This window comes from Oryzias latipes, chromosome 15, assembly GCF_002234675.1.
Source record: "Oryzias latipes chromosome 15, ASM223467v1".
Lineage (NCBI taxonomy): Eukaryota > Metazoa > Chordata > Actinopteri > Beloniformes > Adrianichthyidae > Oryzias > Oryzias latipes.
The window spans coordinates 9,447,790-9,474,179 of NC_019873.2; the positions used below are offsets into that span (position 1 = coordinate 9,447,790).

Sequence of the window (26,390 nt, forward strand, 5' to 3'; positions counted from 1 at the left end):
ATCTTTTATAACTACTTTATTAGAAAGCAGCTGAAATGTGTTGTTATAAATGCTTTATCCTTGATTAAAAGGGATTACTATCATGTGTTTATAAATAACATTTTAACACTTTATTCATGAGCTATTTACTATCTTTAAATTAGGTAATAAATATTAAATAATTAAAGGGTGTTCTTTTGTTCTTAAGCTCAATTTATAAATTGTAAGTAAATGATTTAAAACCCATTTAAATGTATATTTATACATCCACATTTTGGTTGCTGAACACTTTGGTCTTTAATCTATTTTTTACTTTACTGAGAAAATGTTTACTATTAATATAAATATTTTTTCCTCAATTGTAGCTTGTTACAGTTCATCTGTATAATAAATATTTCTGACTTACAAGTAGTACATTTTTTTAAAACTATCAGAAAATAATTTTGATTTACAACAGGAAATGGTGAATGGAAATGTGACTGTAAAGTCTTTTGGGCCTTCAAGCAAGGTAATAGAGCTCTATATAAGTATACACCATTTACCATCATCACCTGGTTTAGAAGGCCATGTCCTAGAGGGAATGGATGAGGATATTCTGCACTGTACGAGACGAGGGTGGTATGTAAATATGACACAGTAGAAGTAAGAAAAAGATACTCAAATGATTACTTAAGCAACAGTAAAAGGGGAAATAGAGAAAAACATAATACGGTGTGGATAAATAGCTTGAAGAAACTAAATTTGTACCCTTAAATGAAGGAGGCAAACAAAAGAGTATTTTAAAAAACTGCACATTGTGAAATTTGCCGGTATTATGATGGCCTTTTTTTATCAACTGCCCTTGTTTAGCCTTTTTGTGTGTGTATAATGAAATGGGGATGGAAGACGTTGGATTTTAGTATATTTATTATATGTGTTAGTGTTTTTAAAATTAGTCTATTCTGATTAAGTTAATATTGAATTTTTATCTAAAATAGACCTTTTTCTCCACCATGCATCACTGCTGCTCATAGACTCAGAACAACCAGTATGTGTTCTTTGCCTGAGAATTCTAAACCCCTCCAATGCCCTTGACGCATTGTTTCTGCTATTTCCGGTTTCCATAAAAGAAAAAAAAACATTTTGGAAAACAATAGTAATATCCAGAGATCAAAATGAAGAGACAAAGTTTGAAGCATAAGAAGAAACCCAAAATGTAAGGTATTATGGGACATTGTTACTGGATGATGATGTTTGTCCATCATTTCAACCGAAAGTTATTTGGCATTAAGTCATTCTGGATATGCTCCATCCTAATCATAAAACTTTTATTAGTTTGCGGGTACTGAAGACGCATTTGAAAATACTCAAATGTCAAAAATCCAACATCCCCATAATCATTAATATGTTTGGAATTTAGTGATTTGCTGGTATGATTTGCACTTCAGGGCCACCATACTTACTGATGCCATTGTATCAGAACGTTGTTCTTTCCAGCAAACTGAATACACATCTCTCAGAGTTGGGTGACACATGAACAACACTTGAAGCTCAGAAAGGCATGTTGCTGGAGGGAAAAGCCCAAAACTTTTCATGAAACGTTTTGACTGGACTGCTTCATCACTTCAAAGCAAGCCATCCTTGGTTACCATGGTGACAGTGGCGGAACAAATGTGTTTTGCCGGCTCATAAAACTTTTGTGAACTTGTGACATGAATCCAATTTCTGTTTCAAGAAGGAACGGATGCTTCTGTGTAAACTCTCTGTTCATAAACTGCTTAACTTCTGAGTTCTGAGCGCGTCCCCCCTTTAATTGAAAATCAAAAGGCCTTTCTCTCTTATTTTTTGCCAAAAAGCTGACAGAAGAAGGATGGGAGGAGGCAAGTGGTCTCATTTCCAACAGGGTGCTAAAAATTTAGGAAAATAACCCATAATTGTAACGAACGATTCACTCACACACAGATGATCTGTGACCTACAAGACGCCATTTATTTCTCTGCCAAAATTAGATGTCACTTTCAGCCTCTCATTGCTATATTTTTAAGTAAACACGGTTGATACACACTGCTCAAAAAAAAAAAATGCAGGGAACACCTAAAAAACGAATTGTTACTCCAAGTCAATCACACGTCTGTGCAATCAAATGGTCCAATTGGGAAGAAACACTGACTGACAATCAATGTCCCATGTTTTTGTGTAAGTTGAATAGACAACAGGAAATAATAGGCCAGCATGTCCCAAATGTGCATGTGTCTGCTGAAACTGTTGGAAACAGACTCCATGAGAGTGGTATGAGAGCCCGACGTCATCCGGTGGGAGTTGTGCTTGCAGCCCAACACCGTACAAGTATTTGACATTTGCTAGAGAACACCAAGACGGGCAAATTCGTCACTGGCGCCCTGTGCTCTTCACATATGAAAGCAGGTTCATGCTCAACACATGCAACAGACGTGACAGAGTCTGAAAATGCCATGTAGGACGTTGTGCTGCCTGCAACATAGTCCAACATGACGGTTTGGCAGTGGTTCAGTAATGGTTCGGGGTGGCATTTCTTTGGAGGGCTGCACAGCTCTCCATGTGCTTACCACAGATTCTCTGACTGCCATTAGGTGAGATGAGATTCTCAGTCCCTTTGTGAGACCATATGCTGATGCGATTGGCCCTGGGTTCCTCCTAATGCAAGACAATGCTAGACCTAATGTGGCTGGAGTGTGTCAGCAGTTTCTGCTAAACAAAGGTATTGATGGAATGGACGTTCCCCAGAACTGAATCCAATTGAGCACATGTGGGACATCAACCATTGCCAGGTTGCACCACAGACTGTCCAGTAGTTGGTGGATGCTTTGGTCCAGGTGTGGGAGGAGATCATCCACTGCCTCATCAGAAGCACACCCAGGTATTGCAAGGATGTCAGAGGGGCACGTGGAGGCCACACCCACTACTGAGTCTCATTTTGACTTGTTTCAAAGACATAACATGAAAGTTGGATCAGCCTGTAGTGTGTTTTTACACTTTGATTTTGAGTATGATTAAACATCCAGACCTCCATAGGCTAATGTATTTAATTTCCATTGACGATTTTTGTGTGTTTTTGTTTTCAGAATATGCAACATGTAAAGAAAAAATCATTTCAGGTGTAGGATGAATTTTTGTTGTGTTCCATTTATTTTTAGTGTAGTCTTCAAACAACTGAAAATGTCAACATTTGACTAGTAAATGTGTAAATCTGAAATACACAATGCATTGGAATTTAGAGCACGATTGAAAATAAACACAGATCCTTGTTTATATTCAATGATTTCCACAATATTTCAAATAAAATCTAGATGTTTTGAGAGAATTTCTCGATCTACTCTACTGTCCCGCATGGAGGAAACAATGATGATGTCACTGAGTCAGACTCGTGCGCTTCCTGCAGTGATGTAGGGGTTATGTCAGGATACTGCAGTCACATGATGCCAGCTCTCTGCACATGCAGGATACTCACATAGAACCCCTCTCCCCTCTCTGAGCACTCACAGTCTGAACAATACTTTCATTCATTTTCTGTTTGCACACCCCGACTCACTAACAAACACAGACCCATTGATTTAATGTTGATGCAAGCTTCGGGAAACACGAAATGCCGGCCAGTGACGTCTGTTTTTCTCCTCTTACCAAGGAGATGATCCATTAACAAAGTCCAAACTCCCAGAAGCCTCTGTTCCCACGAGGCATTGCTAAAGCTCAATGAGCTGTCGGAGTAGAGTCACCGCCTGTTTACACTGCAGATGTGCCTGTTCCTCCAGCAAACACACGGAAGTGAGATCATTTTGGACTGATTTACTTTTTTCTGAGAAAAGACCTTTGTTGTTAGTCCTCTGTTCGTCTCTCTTCCCCCTGATCACATGTTCTTGAAGGCAAAACATTGTTTGCTTTGGTCTGAGACCATGTTCTCATTAGAACATGCCTGCTGTTTTTTTAGCAGTGCTGTGCAGAATAAGAACTAGATGTTCTTCAAAGGTCTCAAAGATGAAAATGACATTCTGGCGTTCCTGTTGTGCTGCTATAGGTAATGATGTTGATCGTCCCAAATGAATCAAAAACTTCAAAAGCAACAAAGTCCTCCAATTCAACATCCACAACAAAAGTAGCAATTTCTATTGGAAATAATTCTGAAGAGCAATAAGTTTGATTTTGTCATTTACTTATAATTGGTCAAAAGGTAATATAATTGATTAAGTTCATATGTTATAGTTACCAAGTAAAAATGTGCTGCACCTTCATAACCACAATTTCCAGTGGTTCCATCTGCTCAAAGACCCTTGCTACTGCAGATGCTGCAGTCAAGTTTGCCTAATTGAACAGAGACCCAAAGCTGGCACAAGGCGGGCGGGTGTGTTTGTGTGTGTGTGTGTGTGTGTGTGTGTGTGTGTGTGCGTGTGTGTGTGTGTGTGTGTGTGTGTGTGTGTGTGTGTGTGTGTGTGTGTGTGTGTGTGTGTGTGTGGGTGTGTGTGTGTGTGTGCGTGTGTCCTTGTGTGCGTGCGTGCATGCGTGCGTGTGGGTGGGGGGATCTGTTGGGATAAGAGATGTTCAACTCTCAGACCTCTTTCTCATGATGGATTGCTCTTGTGGAGTTAGAAATAAACTGAAGTCAAATATCCAGGGAGCAGGAAAAGAATGAAGAAGGAGGTTGGAAACTCGAGCACGATGGAGAGGAGAGTTACACCCATGAAAGGTTCATGAATGGGTAATGTCCAAAAAGCACAAATACAAGCAGTGGAAGTGTTACTCTTTTCCAATCAATCTCTTGAATTGAGACAATAAAGTTCACATGAATTTTTTTAAAGTCTTCGTCTGTTTTTACAAAATGTAAGCACATTTTCAGATGACATTTCTTGAATTAAGAATAGCTTCATGAAAATATTTTTCACTTTTAATTTGGCATTAAACAGTTTATAAAATTAAATAAACAAATTTTGAGCAATTTCAAAGTAAAACATTCACTGAACATGCTAAAATAAACAATGTTAGAATAAAAAGTTTTAAGACAAAACTCATCAAAAAAATTGGTTTAGTACTTCCCCCTTGCTGTGAATGTGAAGAAATCCTTTAATAAAATGATCACATCTGTTTTGAAATACATTAAATAGTATTTGGGGCTTCACAATAGAGTTCAATTTTCTAAAGTATTAAGCAGGGGAGGGCGAATAACGCGGGCAATTAAATGGAAACTTAGCACTTGTTTGATTACTACTCTGAAGTATGAACTGAATCATTGCAATGTATTAACATTTAAAAAATTATTTGCTTTTGATGCAAAGAGTCAGTCATTCAATTTAAATAAAAAAAAACATATGAAAGCAAGATATCCTAATTACCTGATAATGTAATTAATGTATTTAATGTGTTTATTGTAAATATGAATCACTTAGACACCAGAAGGATGCTCTGTCCAGATGTTTGTGTATTTGTTGGTGTAAGGGTCATTGAAAGAGGAATGTTGAGTTACAAAGAATTACCAGTTAAATGCTGTTGGATAAATGGTGAAAATATTCAGTTTTTATCATCGTACTCTCCAGCATCAACCTCACCGCCCGTCACTGAGTAGTTGTGTGTGTCAGAGAGAGGCAGAGAAAGAGTGAGATAAAAAGAGAGAAAGAGAGACAGAGAGAGAGTGTGTGTGTGTATGAGATGAGAGAGAGGTGCCTGTGTGTGTGGAGGGGGTATCTGACCTCCAGGGTAGTTGCTGTGTTAACTCTGGCTAAGCCGCATTTGATGTGTGTATTGAGGGTGGACACTTTCCTTGAAATAAACACAAGTACAATACTTGCTGTTGTGTTGTAGGGAGAGGAGTGTTTTATGTAAAGTAATGCGGCTTTAATTGCGTGTTTGTGTGTGTACGTATTGGCAGGTCAGTGTGTGGTGTGGCTCTTTGACTCTCACAGTGAAAAAATTCGGCTCTTGGTGTCAAACTTGTTCGCCACCCCTGCACTAGACAGTGCTCTGAACCTTTTTTATTCAATGATTTGTGATCTTCACTGGTGTCCATGGATTACATGAAATCTTTCCACCTTTATCCACCTTTGTCATGGTAGGAATAACACGTCAATGTAAGGGTGGGGTCATCTAAGATAGCACAAGGGTTAAATAAGCTTTTTCGATATTCATCTTTATGTTATTGGGAAATTGCATTGCTTATTGCTGTATAAAAAGGGGCTGACCAGTTAATCTTAGAAAGCAATTTTTTATATTGCTGCATTTTAATTTGTCACTAAGTAGAATTTCCCTTTTTCTGTTACTATAAGAAATGCTGCAGCGTTACTCGTTGAAGAAAAAAAAAAAGCTTGGCTATTGGCATTAAAAGTTAAAGCAGGTTGACATCTGACCAATCAAGGACTCAGATCTAGAAGTGACGTATAGATGGCCTCCTTTTTCATTCACAGTGTTAACCGTTTGAAAATTGATCATAGAAGACAAATTAATATTTGCATTTTGTAGAATTCTATGACACCAAGTCTTTCATTTATCGAAATAGAGCTGTGAAAGAAAAAGCCTGGACCAAATTTGCAAGATTTGCATCTCTACATTTCACACCAACCCTCTTCCAACTGTAGATGGTGGATATGCACTAATAAACAATAGCAAAAAAAAAAAAAGAAGTTCTTCCCTTCTTGTCCAGTGTTAATACTATGGACTAAATGCACTACACTTACATTCTTTTAACATGCGTACGTATATACCTGGTGTCTTCAGTAAAATTTCTGCTCGATTGCATCAAAAGGAGCAAGTTTTTGTGGTTTGAATCAGTTGGATGAAAAAAAAAAAGAGTCCTATCAGTGCCGTTTGAATGAGAATGATGACAAAGAACTGATGAAGAACAAATCCTTCTTAAGAGCAAAGAATGTTCCGTCTGATCCTGTCAGATCTCCGCAGCTTTCTTTGGGCTACATTTGGCCTTTTCTATGTTTGCCCGACTAAACTGGTAGATAATTCCACTAAACATAATTTGAATCTCAATTTTATGTTTGCTTCGGGCCTTGTGCCTCTGTCACTTCTATTCCTTCAATTCACGTCAAAGAAAGTACATAGGACTGATGTTCAGGAGTAAAGGCTCGTGATAAGCAGATAATCAGGCATCCTGATATATTTTTTCAAAGTGTCACAAATAAACACTCAAACTTGCAAATCCAGAAAAAAAAAAACATGTTTACCAAATCATGCAGCACAGATTAATATAATCACAATAATTGTTTTCTTAAATTTTTGAAAATATGCAAAAATCTTAGATTATCTTTTAACAGCAGTTCGGTTGAAAGAGTTACAAAACAAACAGACCTGAAGGTAAGACAAAGTAATGCATTTTCATGGAGGCTGCAGAACATTAGCAGAGAGCTGCATCTTCAGTTTTAAAGTCATCTCCAGGGGAATTCCAAATAAATCTCAGTGCTGTGTCACTTTCCGAATGGTTTTGAGGCTTTTTGATGGACAAGTAAAAGGTAACTCATTTGTTCCATGAGTGATATTAATGGGGTGTTTAAGCACCAGTTATTTGTCCCGCCTACCTGCGCCATCACAGAGCTGAAAAACTGACTGGTGTCATGCACCTAATGACCATGCATAATAAACAATATTTACTATTAGAAATGTTGCTTTGCAGAGATAGATCTAGCACAGGAGAGACGGAAAAGAGCAAGAATAACTGGTCTCATAGAAAGACAAAACCGATAGAAATACTGTATGTTGGTCATCTAACACTTTTTTATGTTCAGAACCAATGTAAACAATACAAATAAATTGAACTTTATCTCTAATATTGGAGTCAAAACCAGATTTAGTTTATGCACAAACAGTCAAATCTGCTCATCGGATAGATCCTGAACTGTAAGATCTTTGACCTGGAGTGAAAGAACACTCAGAGCATCAATCAGAATGCAGCCACAGCTGAAACAATGGCATGTCATGTTTTCACTCCCCTGACAAGATAAACCTCTGTTGCATGAAGCATAATAAGAGGTTTCCATGTATGAGTCATAGAGACTCGAACAACTCCTCTGATAAAGCATATTTTTGTACCAAAATCATAACGATCACACCTCAAAGTGAATCTCAAAACAGCAGTCCTCACTAAAAATGTATGTTCTCTTATTGCAGAGTTGGTCTGAAAAACTTTTGCAGTCTAAGTGGCCAGTACAGTTTCAGAGAAAAGAATGAAGGAGCCAATCAGGTTGTGGATTTAAGTGGTTCTTGCTGGTGGCTTTGATTATCTTGAAAGCTGTCATTTCAGGTTTTCGGCATCCAAAGCTCTTCTGTCTTCAGAATCTCTAGTTTTCAGTGTAGGAAATTTGGAACTTACAAGAGTCCACAAACATACCTAACTAACGTGTCATATTAGATATTTTGGGAGAAAATGTTCAGTAAAAAGGAGAGTTGCACTGTTTTGGTTGCTTTTACTTTTTGAAAAGTTAATTGCTTAATTACAGACTAATTAAGAGTATGACAGTTTTGAGATCACAAATACTCATGTTGACGCATTCATGGATACCGTCCAAACTTAAAAACATGTCACTGCCTGTTGTACGTCGCCGTGAAACATCATTTCACATTTCATTTAAAAGTCACATGGACAAAAATAACACTCAATAAAAATAAGCCTGCTGAAAGTGGAAACCAGAATTAAGTCAGAGTTCACTTCATAAAAACATCCATACCATTTCTTAAAAAAACAATCCCTTAAAGGTTAAGAAAAAAATATCTGTATTTGGTTTTATTTGTACAGAACATTCTTGCATGATTGTTGCAATAAAATTCTGTGTGTGGTTTAAAAACTTTAGTAAATCAGTCAGAACCTCCATTCATCTAAAGTTCACGAGGGCTTTTGAAAAGATGATAAAAAAGAAATCAGCCCCTCCTTTGTTTCAGCAGTTTTGCCGTTTGATAAAAACATTTTAGCTGGTATTTTAGCACAGTTCACACAAAATATGTAAATAACCCAAAGCAAAGAATTTTCAGGTTATAAACTCAAAAACACAGCATTAGGCAAAAATGTGGGGTAAAAATGACCTTTTTGGTCATCTTTTTAGGCAAAAATGACATGATGAAATGGATTAGTTAAAATTTTCATGGTAATTGAAAGATGCATAATTTTGTAAAAACAAATAATTCTACTATCATCTGGAATTCAATTCACACAAGGAAGATAAACCTGGTACTTATTTTTTAGCTGTGATTTGAGAATCTTTGGGAAATAATTCACAGAAATAAATCAAAGAGAAAAACAATTTATGATTACCAAAGTTTAGGATCTATACAAAGATTTTAAAACAGCAAACATTTGAAAACATAACACAATCGGGAATGGCTTCTGAGTTAAAGAGACTTTATCAACAGTTATATTAAAAATGTCAAATTTTAGCCAAATCAAAAAAGGTCATGTGGGTCTCGGTAATAAACAAATAATACCCTTTTAATTAAGCTACAGATGAAATCATGAAGGTGACAGAACATTTATGGTGGTCAAAAGTTACATTCAACTTCAAACACGTTTCTGTCAAAATCTACACAAAGCTTTGCTTGTTTGTGGGGTTGATTCAAAGCTGCTCTTAAAGTGTTCCTCGCTTTTATTTTTTAAACTTCTGGGTTTTCCAGTCACTGCTGCATTCAGGAAGGAGGAACCACTTAGATACTTGGTGTACCACAAACCCCTTCCTTCCAAAAGCCCTTTCAACATAAGAGCATCTTTCTCAGTGGAGATTTCCATCTTGCCGATTTATGAATCCAACTGTCAGAAACATGAGAGCATTTCCGAAAACCCAAGAACCTGTAATAAAGTGCAGAGCTTACCTCTTCAGCAGCAGCGCCTCAAAAAAATCCAAACTTGAGTTTACTCCACACAACAGCTGTCCTGTCTGCCTGTCTGTCTGGCTGGCTGGCTGGCTGTCTGCTCAAAGAGACTCCCCTGATGGAGCTTACTCCACTCTGACCTCCTCCGCCGCCTCTGCCTCGTGTTAGTAAACACAGCAGCCTGCAGCAACGGCCTATCATGTGACCTCTCACACACCCACATACAAAGAACAAGCACAAATACCGCCTGCAAAGGCTTTTAACACCTTTTGGCTTTTCATTTTGGATTCTTATACCATGATGCACAAAAAAGCATTGCTGTTCTTTTGTAAAACATTTACAGAACTCTGTTCAATTTAATCATTTTCATCAGGACATGTATCATACGGCCAAGTTGTTGCAGTTGTTGTTAATATACAATCAGATTGTAATATTGAATGATATTTACAATTGTTAAAGGAAATAAGAGCATCTTGGGTTTCCCTTTTTATACTAAACAAACTGAACTGTCAGAAATCCACAGTTGTCGACAGTTGTCCTGAAACATTTAAGCATTTGCCCAAAACAGTTGTCATGGCAAATTTATATGAATTATTGGTTCTTCTGGAATACCAAGGTATGTGAAAAACGCAACCCTGTCTGATAACAGAAGAAACAATAAGTTAGTTAATAATACAGACACTATGAACTTTATTGAATTAATTTTGAATGAGTTTGGGTCTGAACTTTTCTTTTGTTGGTAAAAATGTGGGTTTCAGATAATCAGATTCCCATTTTTGTCTCTGATCCATCTCAGCTCCATAGGTTCCCTCCTACACAGATGATGCTCATTATTTTCAGGCAGCTCCAGTTCTAATCTGCAAACCACATTAAAGTGCAATAATTGTCGGGACTATTTAGTTAAAACTACAAATAAATACCTGTCATTTGTCATAGGCAAAGCACAGAAATCTTGTTAAATAAGTCGTAAAAAATAATAATCGGAAAAAGTATGAGCTCCTCTAAAATGACAAACTTTGAGATTATAGAATGATGCAAACAACAGCAGTGGCAACAAAAACAACTACAACCTTAACCCTTGTGCCATCCTAGGCACTTTAACATTGGGAGTTGGGTCATCTAGACCCACTAGACAGTGCTCTGAACCTTTTTTCTTCAATGATTTGTGATCTTCACTGGTGTCCATGGATTACATGAAATCTTTCCACCTTTATCCACCTTTGTCATGGTAGGGAGAACACGTCAATGGTCATCTTGAACCCATAGGATAGCACAATGATTGAAGGTGACAGAAAAGATCAAAAGATTTTGAGGCTTAGTTTTCTTTTAGCATCATCCTGGGTGGTCAAGCTAAAACAGTCACTTCTGTCTGACTGATGGATTTTTCTCGGTTTGGTTTAAGCCAAACCGTAACAGTATCCAGCAGTTGATGTTTTCTGGTCCATTCTTTCTGCATCCACCCACCAAACAGCATGAATCACATTCCAGGCCAACTCCGGTGAAAGTGGCAGCATCTGTTGGTATGCAATGTGTGTGATTACTGCAATTTAGATTAGATACAGCATCAAGGATCATATGCATTGTATTTATAGTTAGTTTGATGATCTCTTGTTCTTCCGAGCTGATCAGAGGCGGTGAAAGGGACGGAGAGGAGTCATGTCTTTCAGAGGCTGTGGGTGATGGACTGAAGGTTCTGTCCTTGGATGTAAAAAGGACGCTGTGAACTATGGACCTTCAGTGTGCAGATTTGAGCCAGGAGACAGATGGACATAGAGGGATGAGTGGGCGCATGACCTCTGCTTCACTCGTCATGGCCTCTGGCCTAAACATCACAACCGTAGTGCAGCAGCAGTAGATCATGAATAATTCACATTTCTTATATCCATGTGCTCATATTTGTGCAGAAAGTTGTGGGACCTCTTGTGAGGGTTGTTATGCAGCAGGTTGTGAATTACAGGATGCGCAGCAGTTGATTTTTCCTAATGATTTCTCAATTGTTCCTGTCTGTGTTCGGATAGTGGAGTTCTGAGAAAGTGCAAAGATTTTAGCTTGTCTCTGAGTTAACCCTTGTGCTATCCAAGGCATTTTACCATTGGGAGTTGGGTCATCTAGACCCACTAGACAGTGCGCTGAACCTTTTAACTTCAATGATTTGTGATCTTCACTGGTGTCCATGGATTACATGAGATCTTTCCACCTTTATCCACCTTTGTCATGGTAGGGAGAACACGTCAATGTAAGGGTGGGCTCATCTAAGATAGCACAAGGGTTACAGCAGATGTGTGTCCATAGCAGCAGAATGTGAAGGTTCTCCTGTATCTCTGCACAACAGGATGGAAACTCTTCTAAGCTATGAAAGAAAATGGTGCCTGATGAAGTTCTCACACTAAATACTAGAGTTATGACTATTCATTCTGTTATTCATGCTAATATAAATTGATACGACTCAAAAACTAGATAGCCACAACTTGGTTTCAAAAACTTTTCCCACCTCTGCAAGTAGATTCAATGAGCAGAGCTAAACTTGAAGGTAATTTTTCAAACCACCATCCGTTTATTTTTTTTCAAGCTGCACACAAAGGACAGTTTTTTTAATAGACAGGTGAAATCTACAGCTCTACTGAAGCCTCACAGTTCCAGCGACCTCCTAGCATTGAACCACCCTGTCATCCTAGCTTAAACTACTGCTGGTAACATGCACCGAACTAGAACCAGATAGCTCTTAGTTGGGGCCACTGGACTCCATTTTAACAGGAAACAGAGATATAAGATTTAACCCTAATGATATCAAGATTTCATCCCCCTAAAGTTGGAGCACACCCAACGGTCTCCCTTCTTAAGACAAGGGAGCACCATCCTAGTCTGTCAACTCAGTCACTGTCCCCCACTTAACCCTTGTGCTATCCTATGGGGTCAAGATGACCATTGACATGTTCTCCCTACCATGACAAAGGTGGATAAAGGTGGAAAGATTTCATGTAATCCATGGACACCAGTGAAGATCACAAATCATTGAAGAAAAAAAGGTTCAGAGCACTGTCTAGAGCAGGGGTGCTCACACTTTTTTGGCGTGTGAGATACTTTTAAATCGACAATGTCTTGAAGATCTACCTATATATATTTATAAAGTACTATTAGTAAATGTTTGTTAGTTATGTTTATTAGTAACATTATTGTTTATGTACTGATGATTAAAAACTACACAGTAAGATTACACAAAGATACTTTTGTATTTACAGATGAGGCGTTTTATTACAAAGACAGAAAGCAGCAACCATCGTATTTCATGCTCTGCTGTAAACCGTGCAATGGGGGGAGCATCATGGCTTTTCAAAAGCACTGCTGGCCTCGTACGAAGCGCGCTCCACGTAAAAAACAGCTTCCTAAATGAGCTCGTATTTATCAGGCGAGAACTGCAGAGCTGATAGCAGGAGGAGACACGCGGGGCGGCTTCACTAAACACTTCTAAACGTCTTCTGCCGGGAACTTGACGTGACGCGGGGCAGAGAGCAACTCTCTTATGACAGAGAGTTCGCGTTCAGTGTTTTTAAACACACGTCTGCAGCGACGTATGCATCAGAGGATGTCCGATTGGCCGTTCTGCATGTCAATCAAGTCCCGTACTTCTCGTTGAGGATTTTAATTGGCTGGTGGATTTTTAAGAAGTACTTTTTTTTTTTTTTAATCTTCTCTGTCCCGCGATCTACCCTCATGTCCTTGACGATCGACTGGTCGATCGCGATCGACGTAATGAGCACCCCTGGTCTAGTGGGTCTAGATGACCCAACTCCCAATGTTAAAATGCCTAGGATAGCACAAGGGTAAATGTCGAAAAGACCAAAATAGTCACCCAAAACAGTCCCACAGCAAGCTTTTTGACTGATTGAGTAACTTCAGCTTGGGTGAGATGCTGGTCTACTTTTACATTCTCAATCTGCACTGCCACAGGAGAAGGCAATTCAGTGTCCTTCCTCAGTCGAGGCCAACAACTCAACAACCACACTGTATATTGGTGGAGAATTGCTTTCCCCTCCGCACTAACTGGTTTGCCAGAATGTTTTGAGGCCAACCAATACTTCCTCCAGAGCTGAGGTTTTGCTTCGGCAACTGCCCACGCTGCACACTACTGAGACTTGAAACGACTGCCTGTTTCCTGTGGGTTTCAAATGCTAACCAGACTTAATTTACTCCGTCTATAGATAGTGGTCTCAGCCAGATGTAAGATACTCACAATACGCTTAGGCCTGCAAAGTCTGTCAAGTCTGCCAGCAAATCTTAAGCCTTACATGCACCCGTACAGGTGCATGTCAGGTGGAACGTTGAAGTGAGGAGTGTTTCCATTTTAGGATGAGCACAGGCGTGTCTTCCCTTGAGGCTTATACAAACAACTCAAAGAAATACCGGAAAATACTTTGTTGTGTGCATGTGACTATCAAATAAGTCATAGTTACTTTTATTATTATGTTTTTTTTATTCTAGTTGAATAAAAAGTTTCCATAAGGTCCATTTGAAAAAAAACTTGCTCATCCCAAGACAGCATGGGCTCAATCTTTTAACTTTTGTGAGTTCATGAAGGGATCAGCCCAACTCCTAAATTTTATTATCAGATGATTTAGAAAATATCTTGTATTTCAAAAAAGAGACGGAAGTTTATGAACAGCACTAATAAAAAAAAACTGTGATGATTAATGAAAAATAAGTTACGAAGCATGTGAAACACCAATCAGGACAAAAGAAATTACAATGCAGGGACAACCCACACTATTTCTTTATGAGCGTGTAGGATGACTGTTATAGAAACAGCATCTGCATGTTGTAACTTTGGAGAGTCATATTCAATGCACTTACCATAATAATAATAATCTATTTATAATAATAAACTATTAGGAGCTTTCAGAGCACATGTTTCATTTCGGGTCAGAACCTTACAGAAAAGCTTGCTCGTGCAAACCTTCAATTTAAAGCCAGCAGTAGAATTGTGGGCTCTAGATTTAAAGCTGCTCTAGAGATGTTAACCTGCAACGTCTGTTCTGATAACGCCTGGAAACAGCTTAGTTCGAAGTCTGACATCCCTTGTGGCTCCAAGCTGGCTATGTGTTTTGGTGCAGTTGCTGGGCAGAGAACTTCGTTTTCGTATTTGTGAGTCAAACTCTGCTGTCAGACAGCCGAATGTTGCATCCAACCAGCTGACGCACACAAGTGTTGCTTCACTCACCCTGTGTTCCTCTTTTGTGAGACCTTTCACTTGACATTCTTGAAGCTCGGCTCACGTTGTTCTACGGCACTCAGATAATTACAGGTTCACTTCACAAATAGAACAAAAGCTTTACTGTCCCGGGGATGAAAGTGAGTGTCAAAATCTCTGCACAGAGGCCTGAAACTGCCAAAACTCAATAAAAAATAACAAACAAAGAAGGATCTATTATGAAAAAAAAGTTGACTGCTAATTAGGATATATTTTATTAAGAAAAGGATTAAACATTTTAATAATATAATAGTTTAGTAACATAGTAATTGTTAAGATTGACATATACTAAGTTTAAATTTAAACTTTATGTCACCTTGCATTCATTTCTTTTAACATGTATTACAAAATTAATAACTAAGATACTTCTACAATTATTTTTCTGTTCTTTACTTTTCTCCATTTGTTTCTTCCAAATGAGTTTAGGAGTAACTGCAGCCCCTTTAACTGAGATAATTAGTTTTTTTTAAATAAAAATGATTACATTTAGTGATTTAATTGAAGTGCATTAAAGGTTATCTGAAAAATACGGATCATTATAGTGTCTAAATAAATAAGTATCTGGTCTCACAACTTCTCTGAATTAGTTTCTTAGCAGCTTCACTTTGTATTGATAAATACAATATTCTCATCAGAATAATAAAAATATTTTAGCCAGTCTCAAACTTGGCTTAATGAAAATGTCCTAAAACAGGGTTGTCTTCAATTCAATTCACCCAGCAACATGAACACATTTGTCTTGGAATTAATAAAAATGATTAAGAGTTTATTACTTTCTTTGTGAAAGACAGTTGTTTCTTGCTTCAAACGTGGCTGCAGTGGATGCAGTTTGCTTTTCCCACTTATAAGCACTTATAAGCAGTTTTTTTTTTGCAACTTCAGAAAAAGACAACTGCTTTTTTAACTAATTTAACTATGTGTTAATATAGAACTATACAATGATAATTCTAAATTGCTGTTTTAAATTTACTTTGGAAAAACACCATAATAAAAGCGTCATGAAAAATAGATGCAGTAGCTGTGTTTTTGTTTTAAACTTCAGAACATTTTTACCAACTCTAATGTCCTACAACTCAGGTTAAGGTTAAATTAAATGTAAAGGTCTGCAGCGTATTAGAGCAATGGAAAAAAAACAAAAAAAAAATGTAAAAATAGATATATTGTTTTACACCCCAGCAGCTGGTGCAGATTATTCATGAAGAAGCAGCACTGACATCTGCTGCCCCTCCGCCGAAACGCTGCATAAATGAATCACCACCGAGTCGATGTCAGATTATTATGAGGCTATTCTGAGCAATTACGCAGGTGACAACTCATGAAGAAATTATTCTGATCAGACGATGCATGTGTCAGCTGCTCGTCATGAATGCATGCAACGGCCTCAAACGGCTGGGAACCGCAGTGAGGCGTCATCGGCTTTCATTTGGTCCCACTCAGACTGGAAGAACTTGATCCTTGCAAAATGTTCTTGTTATTAAAGACCTGTTCATCTGATAAACAAGCTCAGTGGCCTGCCTAGTGACCTAGGGGTAAACTGTTTGCCCTGAGACTGGGAGACCATGGGTTCAAATGTCATGAAGGGTAAATGAGAAAAACTTTAAAAATGTTACTGGTAATGCTTCCATGCAAAATACGCAGCATCATGGTTATGGACTGAGGGGTTAAAACAAATGCTCCCCGAGAAGGTGTGACTGCAGCTCAGTGGTTTCCAACTGATGGGACACACTTTTATATTCATACTATATATATATATATATATATATATATATATATATATATATATATATATATATATATACATAGAGAGAGAGAGAGAGAGAGAGAGAGAGAGAGAGAGAGAGAGAAATAGAGAAATAGAGAGAGGGAGGTCGGTCGGTCGGTCGGTCGGTCGGTCGGTCGGTCGGTCGGTCGATCGATCGATAGATATTAGTTGGGGGGACAGATCAAGGAATTGACCCACTTTTTCTTCAAAACAGATTACAACAATTAACAAATAATGTTCAACCCAGAATTGCTGAACTGCCGATTAATAGTTTTCAAGCGGGATCTCATATTAAATCTTAACTGTCTAAACTGTAGGCTGTAAAACCTGCTCACTCTAGGCACTTTTTTCAGACAAACATGAATATTTCCCCACCTTTCTCTTCATTAAACTCACAGTTCAAACCTTCATAGAAAAATTAGTCCAGTATTATAGAAAAAAAACAAAGATCTGATCGTGATCAAAGATTTTTGTAACTCTGGAAAGCTGAGCACATAATGAACCGGAGACACAGCACAGAGAAGATTGACTGAGAAGGTCTACAGCAGGACGCAGAACAAAAAGATTGTAATATTCTTACAAACCAATAACTTTGCATGAAAAACCAGTGGTCCACCTCGTAACAGGAAATTAATGTCTATAAATTGTTTTTTCAGTCTTTCTGTTTTGTTTATTCTGTCAATGATGCTAACTTGTTTAAATATAGTTTTCACAGGACAACACACTAAATGCAGGTCTGTGGTACACACAAAACTGTTCACATCAGCCAAATCATCCAGACTTTTGAGGTCAAATTTAAGAATAACTTCGTTTTGGCTTCATACAAATAAATCTGAGAACCAATTTAGACCTAAATCACTTTAATATTCTTTTAAAAACAAAGTAATAATAATAAAAACATAATTAAAAAGTATCTTCTTTTTGTAAATTTTTAGCTGAAATTATGAAGAGAGAGGCATCAAAACACAACTGGCTCTTGTTTCAGTTTTGACTTTTACAACAGCTTCCATGAAAATTACCTAATCTAAAACCAAACGTGTTTGCAGTGCTGTACACCTGTCAGCTAATGATGCTGCCACTTACCTGCTACTGAACTAATCTGCAGATATTTCTTGATCTAACTCTTAACCACTTGCTGATAACGAGAACAACGAGGAGAACAGATTTCATGTTTAGGAACATTTTTAGTCAAATTGATCAAACGTGTCATGTGAAAAAATCAAGTTATTCCTAATCTTTTAAATGCATGATCCCTGCTTTGGTCCATGTAAAACTTTGTTGTAACATAATCTTCATGCTTTGGTCTTTTTTTTTGTTTAGTTAACTAATTAAAGTAATAGTCTTTAAAAGCTTAATTAGGTTAACCAGTGATGCACCTTACCTCAGTCAATACTTTCAGTCACCAGGATCTTTCCGCACGAGTCCTCCACACTTTGAAGATGACCAATGAAACAATTCAAAGCGTCGTTAAAAATTCCCGATCAACTGGGCACCACAGACTGTTAGAGTTCCCACAGCGCCCGAGCCATCAAAGATGGAGGAGAAAGATCGGCTGGGCTGTTCTCCAAGTGGCCTCTCTCTGAAATCTTTTGTCTTTCTCATCGACATACAGTAAAGCAGTGCATTCAACCAGCTCAGAGCCCCCATGTGTGAGCTTGTTTGTCTAAATGACCACTAGACTTCCTTCAATTCTTTCCCAACTTAGTTTTCCTGCCTATGTTGGTCGTACTGGACTAAAAATAGGGGTTGCACAAGGTAGCGTGGAAAAAAACCCAAAACAGGAAACGTTATCACAATGTGTTTGTGCACATGTTCATGTCTGTTTCTGCCTGTCTTCCTGCACGAAAGCAACAAACAGTCACGATAGCTGCTCAAAAAGCATCACAGCGCTGCTTGCATTCAGGTGTTTGAACGTTTTAGGTTTTCTGGGAGTGATGATGGCTGGGGGTGGAGCAAAGGCACGAATGTGTATCTGTGTGTGTGTGTGGTCCTCATTGTTTGCGGTGTACCCGTGTGAGAGGGTCAGCCCACCCCCTATTCCTTTCTAATGACGTTGATTAGCACGTTTTGTCTCTGGATTTCTAAAAATGTCCACCTAAACAAAAGCTCTGACAACACATCCTGTTGCCTGGCTGGACAAAAACAATTCAACTCCCAACTTTATTGTCTCGCACTGGTTAGCAAACACTGTGCACAGTCCCTGTGAGGTTGGGGGGGGGGGTGCCTGCATTTTGGGTCTTCACAAAGAACAAGGTCAAACAATGAAAAGAAATTTAAACTTAAAATTGTATGTTTTTCTATTCCTTACATATCTGAAATTAGAAGACATATTTGTAAAAGTTGGGACGCTTTTTAAATTTGAACAACGTTTAATCTGAGATGTGTAACAGCACCTTTTCTGTTTTTTAATAGGTTGAACGATTTCTGGGCATTGCAGTTTTGAATATCTGCAGTTTTGTTCTCTTTTTGTCTGTTGATGGTAATCTCAGACATGAATGTTTGTTCTACATGACGGATGTGGACTTCAGAAGCTCAGTTCCTTGGAGATACGCTGTAGTGAAGCTGCCGTCTGTAGTTCTGCTGAAACCTACAAGGCCTTGGCTAAAACAGATGTTGTCTGGAGTGAAGGAAAGAGTTTTCTTTAAAACATCACGCTGTCTAAACCTTATGCACTTATGTGCCACATTTATGTTAAATGATTAACAATGTCTGCCACAAAAAAAATCTCACTACCTTCAGCCAATCAATATTCATACACTCATGGAGTCAGAGCTGCCATGCAAGTAACAAAGCACTTTGCTAACTTTGAACTGAACATTGAGAGCATGCAGGAATCATCCTTCTTGCATTTAGACTCTTCTGATTCCAGAACACTGTTCCAGCTTGAAACAGTCCATAGGATTTTTCGTCCACTGGACACAACAGTGCATTCCATATTATTATGTAAGTAGTATTTAAGTGTCAAAAAGATACACCTTTTTGTTTTTCAATTAAACTCATAAGTGATATTGTGTCTCTGTGCTCTTTGGATCATTGACATCAATCTCAGACACCTGTGATAATTATTTTTGCCAGGTGATTTCAATGACAGGAAAAGGTTTTGCATTATTAAGCAGACCAAGATACAACAACCTTGGATATTTCACCAAAATTTAAGAGATTTGGCGGCTGATTCAGAGCACACACAGGTTTGTGCAGATAAAGGCAGAATGAGGAATGGTTCTGCCTCACAGTAACTCATACTTGATTATAATACTTTTTTTTAAAAGTCTTCTTCCTGCCATGTTTTCTATTTATGTGTGAACACAACTACTGTCCCAGAACATGAATATTTTTGAAAAAGACATGCATAAGGCTGCGCGGTGAAGTAGATGGCACTCTTACCTCAGTGAAACAGTCCTGGTTCCAATCCCGGCTGGGTTCTTTGGACTGTGTGGAGTTTGTATGTTCTCCCCGTCCATGTAAAAGGTTTTTTCAAGGCAATCCGGTTTCCTCCCACAGTCCAAAAACATGCTTTGTAGGTTATTTTCTCTTAATTGTCCCTATGTGTGGATGTGAGTGTGTAACCCTGCAACAGACTGGTGACCTGGTAAGGGTGTTCCCTGCCTTTATCCAACAGTAACTGGGTTGGCTCCAGCAGTCCCGTGACCCGAAAAGGAATTCAGCGGGTTCTGAAAATGGATGGATGGATGAGTGTAACAAGTTTACCATGTATGTGCAGGTAGTGTAAATATAAAACGTCTACTACTTTAGACTACCGGTAATTGCAACATTCTAAGTTTACAACAAATAAACAGTATATAAAAAGTAAACTTCAAGTACTGTATACTACCTCACTTTTAGCATAGGCTAAGTATGCTTGTAGTACACTTAAATAGACTACTTTTTGCTTAGGAAGTGTGCCAAAAAATAGAAAAATTAAGCACATGCAAACCAATGAGCAGGTCAAATGAAATAATTATAAGCAAAACAGATAAATATCTAAAGTCAAAGTTGTTCAAAAGTAAACATTTTAAATTATTTTAAAAAAAATGCCAAACGTCCCCAAATGTGGAAAAGTGAAATTTCCCGATGCAGAAACAACGATGTACAAAAACAAGCAGCTTACAAGAACACACAAAAGACACAACAGTAAATTTTTAAAATACTTAAGCACAGAAAGAAAACAGTTAAAAGTTTGTTACACTATTTTGTCTTTTTTTTAAGTTATAACAACCACATCAATATTTTTGAAAGACAAGTTTAGGTGTGCTATCCTAGGCACTTTAATGTTCGGAGTTGGGTCATCTAGACCCACTAGACAGTGCTCTGAACCTTTTTTCTTCAATGATTTGTGATCTTCACTGGTGTCCATGGATTACATGAAATCTTTCCACCTTTATCCACCTTTGTCATGGTAGGGAGAACACCTCAATGCAAGGGGGTGGGGTCATCTAAGATAGCACAAGGGTATACATGACATCACAATGCGAACCTTATGCTGAACTGGGATTTTAAAGGTAAATTTTCATTTGCTTTTTTAATCTTATACATAAAAACAATTACTCAAACTCCTTCACATACATTTTATTTTTCCCAATTATTTATAATTCTTTATGTATCTTACAGGAAGCTTTTGTTTACTGTTATTAATGTTGAAAATTCTTAAGAAGAAGCTGTCTAAATATAAATACCTAAGAAAAATGTAAAAGTAGCGAGGTTAGTTTTTAATTCTCTGCTTATAGTATTTTTTACTTTTACTACCTGGTCAGTGATGTCTGTAACATTTTTTCATAATTTAGGAACCAGCAATGGCAGCCCAGAAGGACTAAGTATTTTATGAGGTCCATTGTTCCGAATACTAGTGTGTAGTCATAGAAGTCATTAGTAGTTTTTTAAATTGACACAAGGATGTACAACAGACATTAAAAATCACAATCTGTGGATTATTTTTAAGGGCTTTAATGTTCATTTTGGTATGAATTCATAGAAAAAGCTATTCATTCATGTACAAATTACAATGGAGCCGTTTTCTCCATTCTTCATCTTTAATGTGCACAGGGTTCTTCTCTCTCATCGATGTCTGAAGTGGCTTTGCGAAGCGGGCCAGGTTTCCCAGAAAGACGCACAGAGGAGGGATTTTTCTTCGTGGCAGCAGAAGGTTAGCGATGGAGGAGCGGAAGAGCAGACAGCTGGCCTCCTTACACATTTAAATATCCACAATAATCCCCCAGCACAAGTCCGTACGATGGGTTTGTCAAGGAGCTAAATGAGAAAAACCGCCTGTTATAACACAGAAAAAAAGCCACCAAACAAACGTACAGTTAAACCGGCTTCAATTTTCCACCCAGATGATGCAAAGTCTTCATCTCGAGTGGTTTACCATTAATTATTGATACAGTGCAGAATATGAAGTACAGGTGTGTGGTATTTTTATTCTCGTTGGGGATCGGGACGGTGGGGTTTCTGTGAGGAGACTGACGGGCGGATTCGAACCTCTGAAAGGTTTGGCACTAATGTTCTGATAAAAATGAAACTCCTAATATTACCCATTTATACAGCAGAATCTTCACACAAAAAGCAGGCGTTTTATTGTGAAAGGAGAAGCTTGGATTATATCTGGACCTTTTCCGCTTTTCTGTGTCTGTTTTATTTGGCTTTCATCTCTGTGAGAGCTGAAGCTTTGTCCGAGTGAGTTTGTGGATGCAGAAAGTTTTTCCTGTTTCCTCTGCCCACTGATATTTAGGACCAGCACACTCAAGGGACCCTGAATGGCATTGAATACGTATTGTTTTTTTCCTTTTTTAGTAACAGAAAAAAACAAAGCACTTCTTTTCTGTATTCTTTTTGTTTCAGAAAAAGCCACTAAATATTCTCCCATGACTGAACTGGTGTTTAACTCCTTCATGTTTAAGATCCTAGTTTTGCGTCTGTCCTATAAAGAAGAATTTGAAAGAGGGACCCAACTAATTCCTGGAAAGCTCTTGCTTTTACTTGTTGACAAGAGTTGGATTTTTTTTTTACATTGTAGAGCATTTAAAATCAAAGAACATGCCATGAAAACTTAGAAGGCAACAATGAAAAAAAATTAATTTAAAAGATAAATCTGCATCTGAAACTGACACCATCCCTCAGTCTGATAAGGGAGTTATTAGATTTGCAGCAGTTCTGATTGGAATGATCTGCATTCACTTCATTTCTAAATAATTTATTTTCTTTTGTTCATTAGCAGCAGGTAGGGAAATAAATGATCACACATATACGGTGGATATTTGTCAAACGGCTGTCCAGGTTTATATCCATATAGAGATATGAACCTGAATTCTCTGAAGGTGGGGGGGGGGGGGGGGGGGGGATTTAAGAGTGGCTAGTCGTCACAGGAAATCCTCACATACAGTAAGGATGATTTAAAAAGTTATGTGGAGTTTTGTGTTCAGATTTGTGTGTGTGTGGAAGCACAAAGCTGTGGGCCAAATCTGAGAGAAACGCTTCCTGCAGATGGGAGAGGCTGAGTCAGAAATCTGGCCCCGCCCTTTAAGAACAGATGCTGATGTTTCATGAAGGCTTCAGGAAACTGCTGGCGTGTGGTGAAAAGTGCTCTGAAGGCGCGGTCGTTCCTGCAGGGACGTGCTGCGGGGGGCGGAGCTGAGCTCGGGTGAGGGCTCAGTGTGGGGGAAGAACATCCTCACAGGTACAGCCCTACAAGTGTTCGTGGTTGTGATGTCCATCACTGCGTGTGTGTGGATGTCTGCCGCGAGTTTGCCTCCACGCAGTAGTTGGGTTTGTCAGAGGCTCTGAAGCCCGGCAGACACACACACTGATAGGAGCCGACTGTGTTGATGCACTTTGCGTTTCTGCACAGCGACATCCGCCTGTTCAGTTCTGAGCACTCGTTCACATCTGTGTGCAGAGGAGGAGAGGTGGCATGAAACAAAGCGGCTCAAAGCTTTCTCCCTTCACTTGTGTGCGATCGCTCCCTCACCGACGCAGGCCATGCGGGACAGGTCCAGGGTATATCCGTCAAAGCAGTCGCAGGTGTAACCCTCCTGGACTCGGACACAACGGCCGTTCTCGCAGCCGTTCAGAATCCCGCACTCCTCCGCCAACAGGCCCTCGAAAGCTTTGTACGGCTCTGCAACACAAACCAGAGTTGATGTTAAGGCAAGAAAATGCTGGAAGAGAACTCCAGAGGGAGCAGATGAAAATGCTCTTTAAAGTTCCACCATAATTTATTTTTTGATCTCTTGTAAAAGCGTTCCCAGGGGTCTTTTATTTTCTACAGAGCGGCCTTTTTGCATCTGCTCCTGATTCACCACGATTTGAATTAAGAATACTTTTGAGCTTATCCTCTTTCATCAAAAAAATTCCATAAGAACATGTCCAAAACACCCAAAAACTATATTCATCACAGTGGGTCTTTAAAAGAAAGAATCTCAAACAGCTGTTATCTGAAGGTTATACCTAAGGTTTTTATTTAATGAGAGCATGAGAGATAGTTTTGAATGTTAAACAATCAAAAATATAGCATCTACATTTTTAAAATTTCCCTTTTTTCCAAACATCTTGCAGAAAAGAAAAAAAACAAAACTTTCTTTGCGTTGAAGATCAGTAATTATTGTTCTGCTTTTTGTTATGCCATGTGTACCCCCACACTCATGTGTGCTTCATCTAAAGTTCTGTGTCATGTTAGCTCTAATGTGGGCAGCATTTTGCGATCTCCCCTGCATTGCAACTACCTACCATTAGGGAGGAGTCGGCAGCCTGAGGCTCCTGAGCCACATGCAGCTTCTACCCCTCCTTACTGGCTCTCTGGTTGAAGAAAACTAAATGTTTTCCTTGACAATGCTCATTTCCAAATCTAAGCATGTATTTGTTTATACTTTATATACCTGTCAAATTAAACCTTAAACCAATGAAGTCATATCAAGGTTAACATTAGTAGGTAGGAAGACAGCCCACCAAAGCATACGTCTACGCTATTGAAGTGCATTTGCGTACATAGGGAGTCCTATGGAGGCTGGATGGCTCAGTTGGTGTTAGAACTGGCACATGGAAAACCAGGGTTTGTTTCTCAGAGGGAGCGATGAGCTTCATACAGTGTGGCAGGGCTGCATAAAAGCTTGGAGTGAGATTTAAGAAAAAAAAGGAAGTCACTCTTTACGGCAGCAAGTCATAAGACAAGGCAAGTTTGGTTTTGTGAAAGTGTAAAGGCCCGTACACACCGGGACGAATATTCGCCAGGGGTTGTTCGCCAGCGTTTTTCGCCACGTTTTTTGTGTTCACACCCAGGCGATTTTCGCTGACGATGAGCCGAGTGAACATGCAATTTCATTCCCTGACATTAGATGGCGCTTAATGTAAATAGAAATACTCCTGTACACAAGGTGGCGCTGCGCAACTTTACGCTTCTTAAACTCGCTTTTCACTCAGAAGAAGAGAGTAAGTATTTACACGCTTGTCAGAATAATACAAAGAAAACATGAATATTTCAAGCACCAGTAGCTCCAACTGGTGCTTGGTTCGGGGATATTTTAGAATGTCCGTCATTATTGCTTCGCGGCTGTGTAGACGCTACTTGGCGTCTATCTTCTTCGCTGGTATGTGTGCTCAGAAAGGCAGTTTTGTGTTTGAGCGCCCCCAAGTTGTGTTTTACTGTAACTTCAGAAGCTCCAGACACGTGTGCAAAAGCGCAATTCGTCCCGGTGTGAACGGGCCTTAAGGCCCGTACACACCGGGACGAATATTCGCCAGGCGTTATTCGCCAGCGTTTTTCGCCACGTTTTTTGTGTTCACACCCAGGCGATTTTCGCTGACGATGAGTGGAGTGAACATGCAATTTCATTCCCTGACATTAGATGGCGCTTAATGTAAAACAGAAATACTCCTGTACACAAGGTGGCGCTGCGCAACTTTATGCTTCTTAAAGTCGCTTTTCACTCAGAAGAAGAGAGCAAGTATTTACACGCTTGTCAGAATCAAACAAAGAAAACATGAATATTTCAAGCACCAGTAGCTCCAACTGGTGCTTGGTTCGGGGATATTTTAGAATGTCCGTCATTATTGCTTCGCGGCAGTGTAGACGCTACTTGGCGTCTATCTTCTTCGCTGGTATGTGTGCTCAGCAAGGCAGTTTTGTGTTTGAGCGCCCCCAAGTTGTGTTTTACTGTAACTTCAGAAGCTCCAGACACGTGAGCAAAAGCGCCGTTCTCATTGGTCGAGTAGATTTCGACGCGACGCGTCGAAAAAAAAAAACGAACCCGAGGCGTTTTTTTTTTTTGACGCTTTAACGCCTGGCGTTTTTTCGCGTCGGTGTGCACACTCTCATTGGTGCCCTATGTTTAGTCACGAGGCGTTAAACGTCGGCGAAAATCGCCGGCGAAATTCGTCCCGGTGTGAACGGGCCTTAAGGCCCGTACACACCGGGACGAATATTCGCCAGGCGTTATTCGCCAGCGTTTTTCGCCACGTTTTTTGTGTTCACACCCAGGCGATTTTCGCTGACGATGAGTGGAGTGAACATGCAATTTCATTCCCTGACATTAGATGGCGCTTAATGTAAAACAGAAATACTCCTGTACACAAGGTGGCGCTGCGCAACTTTATGCTTCTTAAAGTCGCTTTTCA

At 39.0% G+C, this 26,390-nt stretch overlaps 2 protein-coding genes across 7 annotated transcripts in view; both read right to left on the minus strand.

Annotated features, from left to right (window-relative positions):
* The window catches only part of rasgrp3 (RAS guanyl releasing protein 3), a 43,616-nt gene extending 25,147 nt beyond the window's left edge, over positions 1-18,469 (minus strand). For 2 of the 4 annotated variants that reach the window (XM_023963132.1, XM_023963129.1), the window contains exon 1: positions 18,169-18,468. The gene's annotated coding sequence lies outside the window, so the exon portion shown is untranslated. Of the gene's footprint in view, positions 1-9,780; positions 9,927-18,168 lie in introns of those variants that run through there. The other 2 variants (XM_023963133.1, XM_023963130.1) reach the window with 2 other exon arrangements.
* Positions 18,470-21,712: 3,243 nt separating this feature from the next.
* Positions 21,713-26,390, minus strand: part of ltbp1 (latent transforming growth factor beta binding protein 1) — a 131,445-nt gene continuing 126,767 nt past the window's right edge. For all 3 annotated transcript variants that reach the window (XM_011472799.3, XM_011472798.3, XM_011472800.3), the window contains 2 exons: positions 23,749-23,898; positions 21,713-23,666 (listed from right to left, as the gene is read on the minus strand). In XM_011472799.3, coding sequence (XP_011471101.1) covers positions 23,494-23,666; positions 23,749-23,898 — 323 coding nt within the window. In that variant the 3' untranslated portion in view covers positions 21,713-23,493. The remainder of the gene's footprint in view (positions 23,667-23,748; positions 23,899-26,390) is intronic.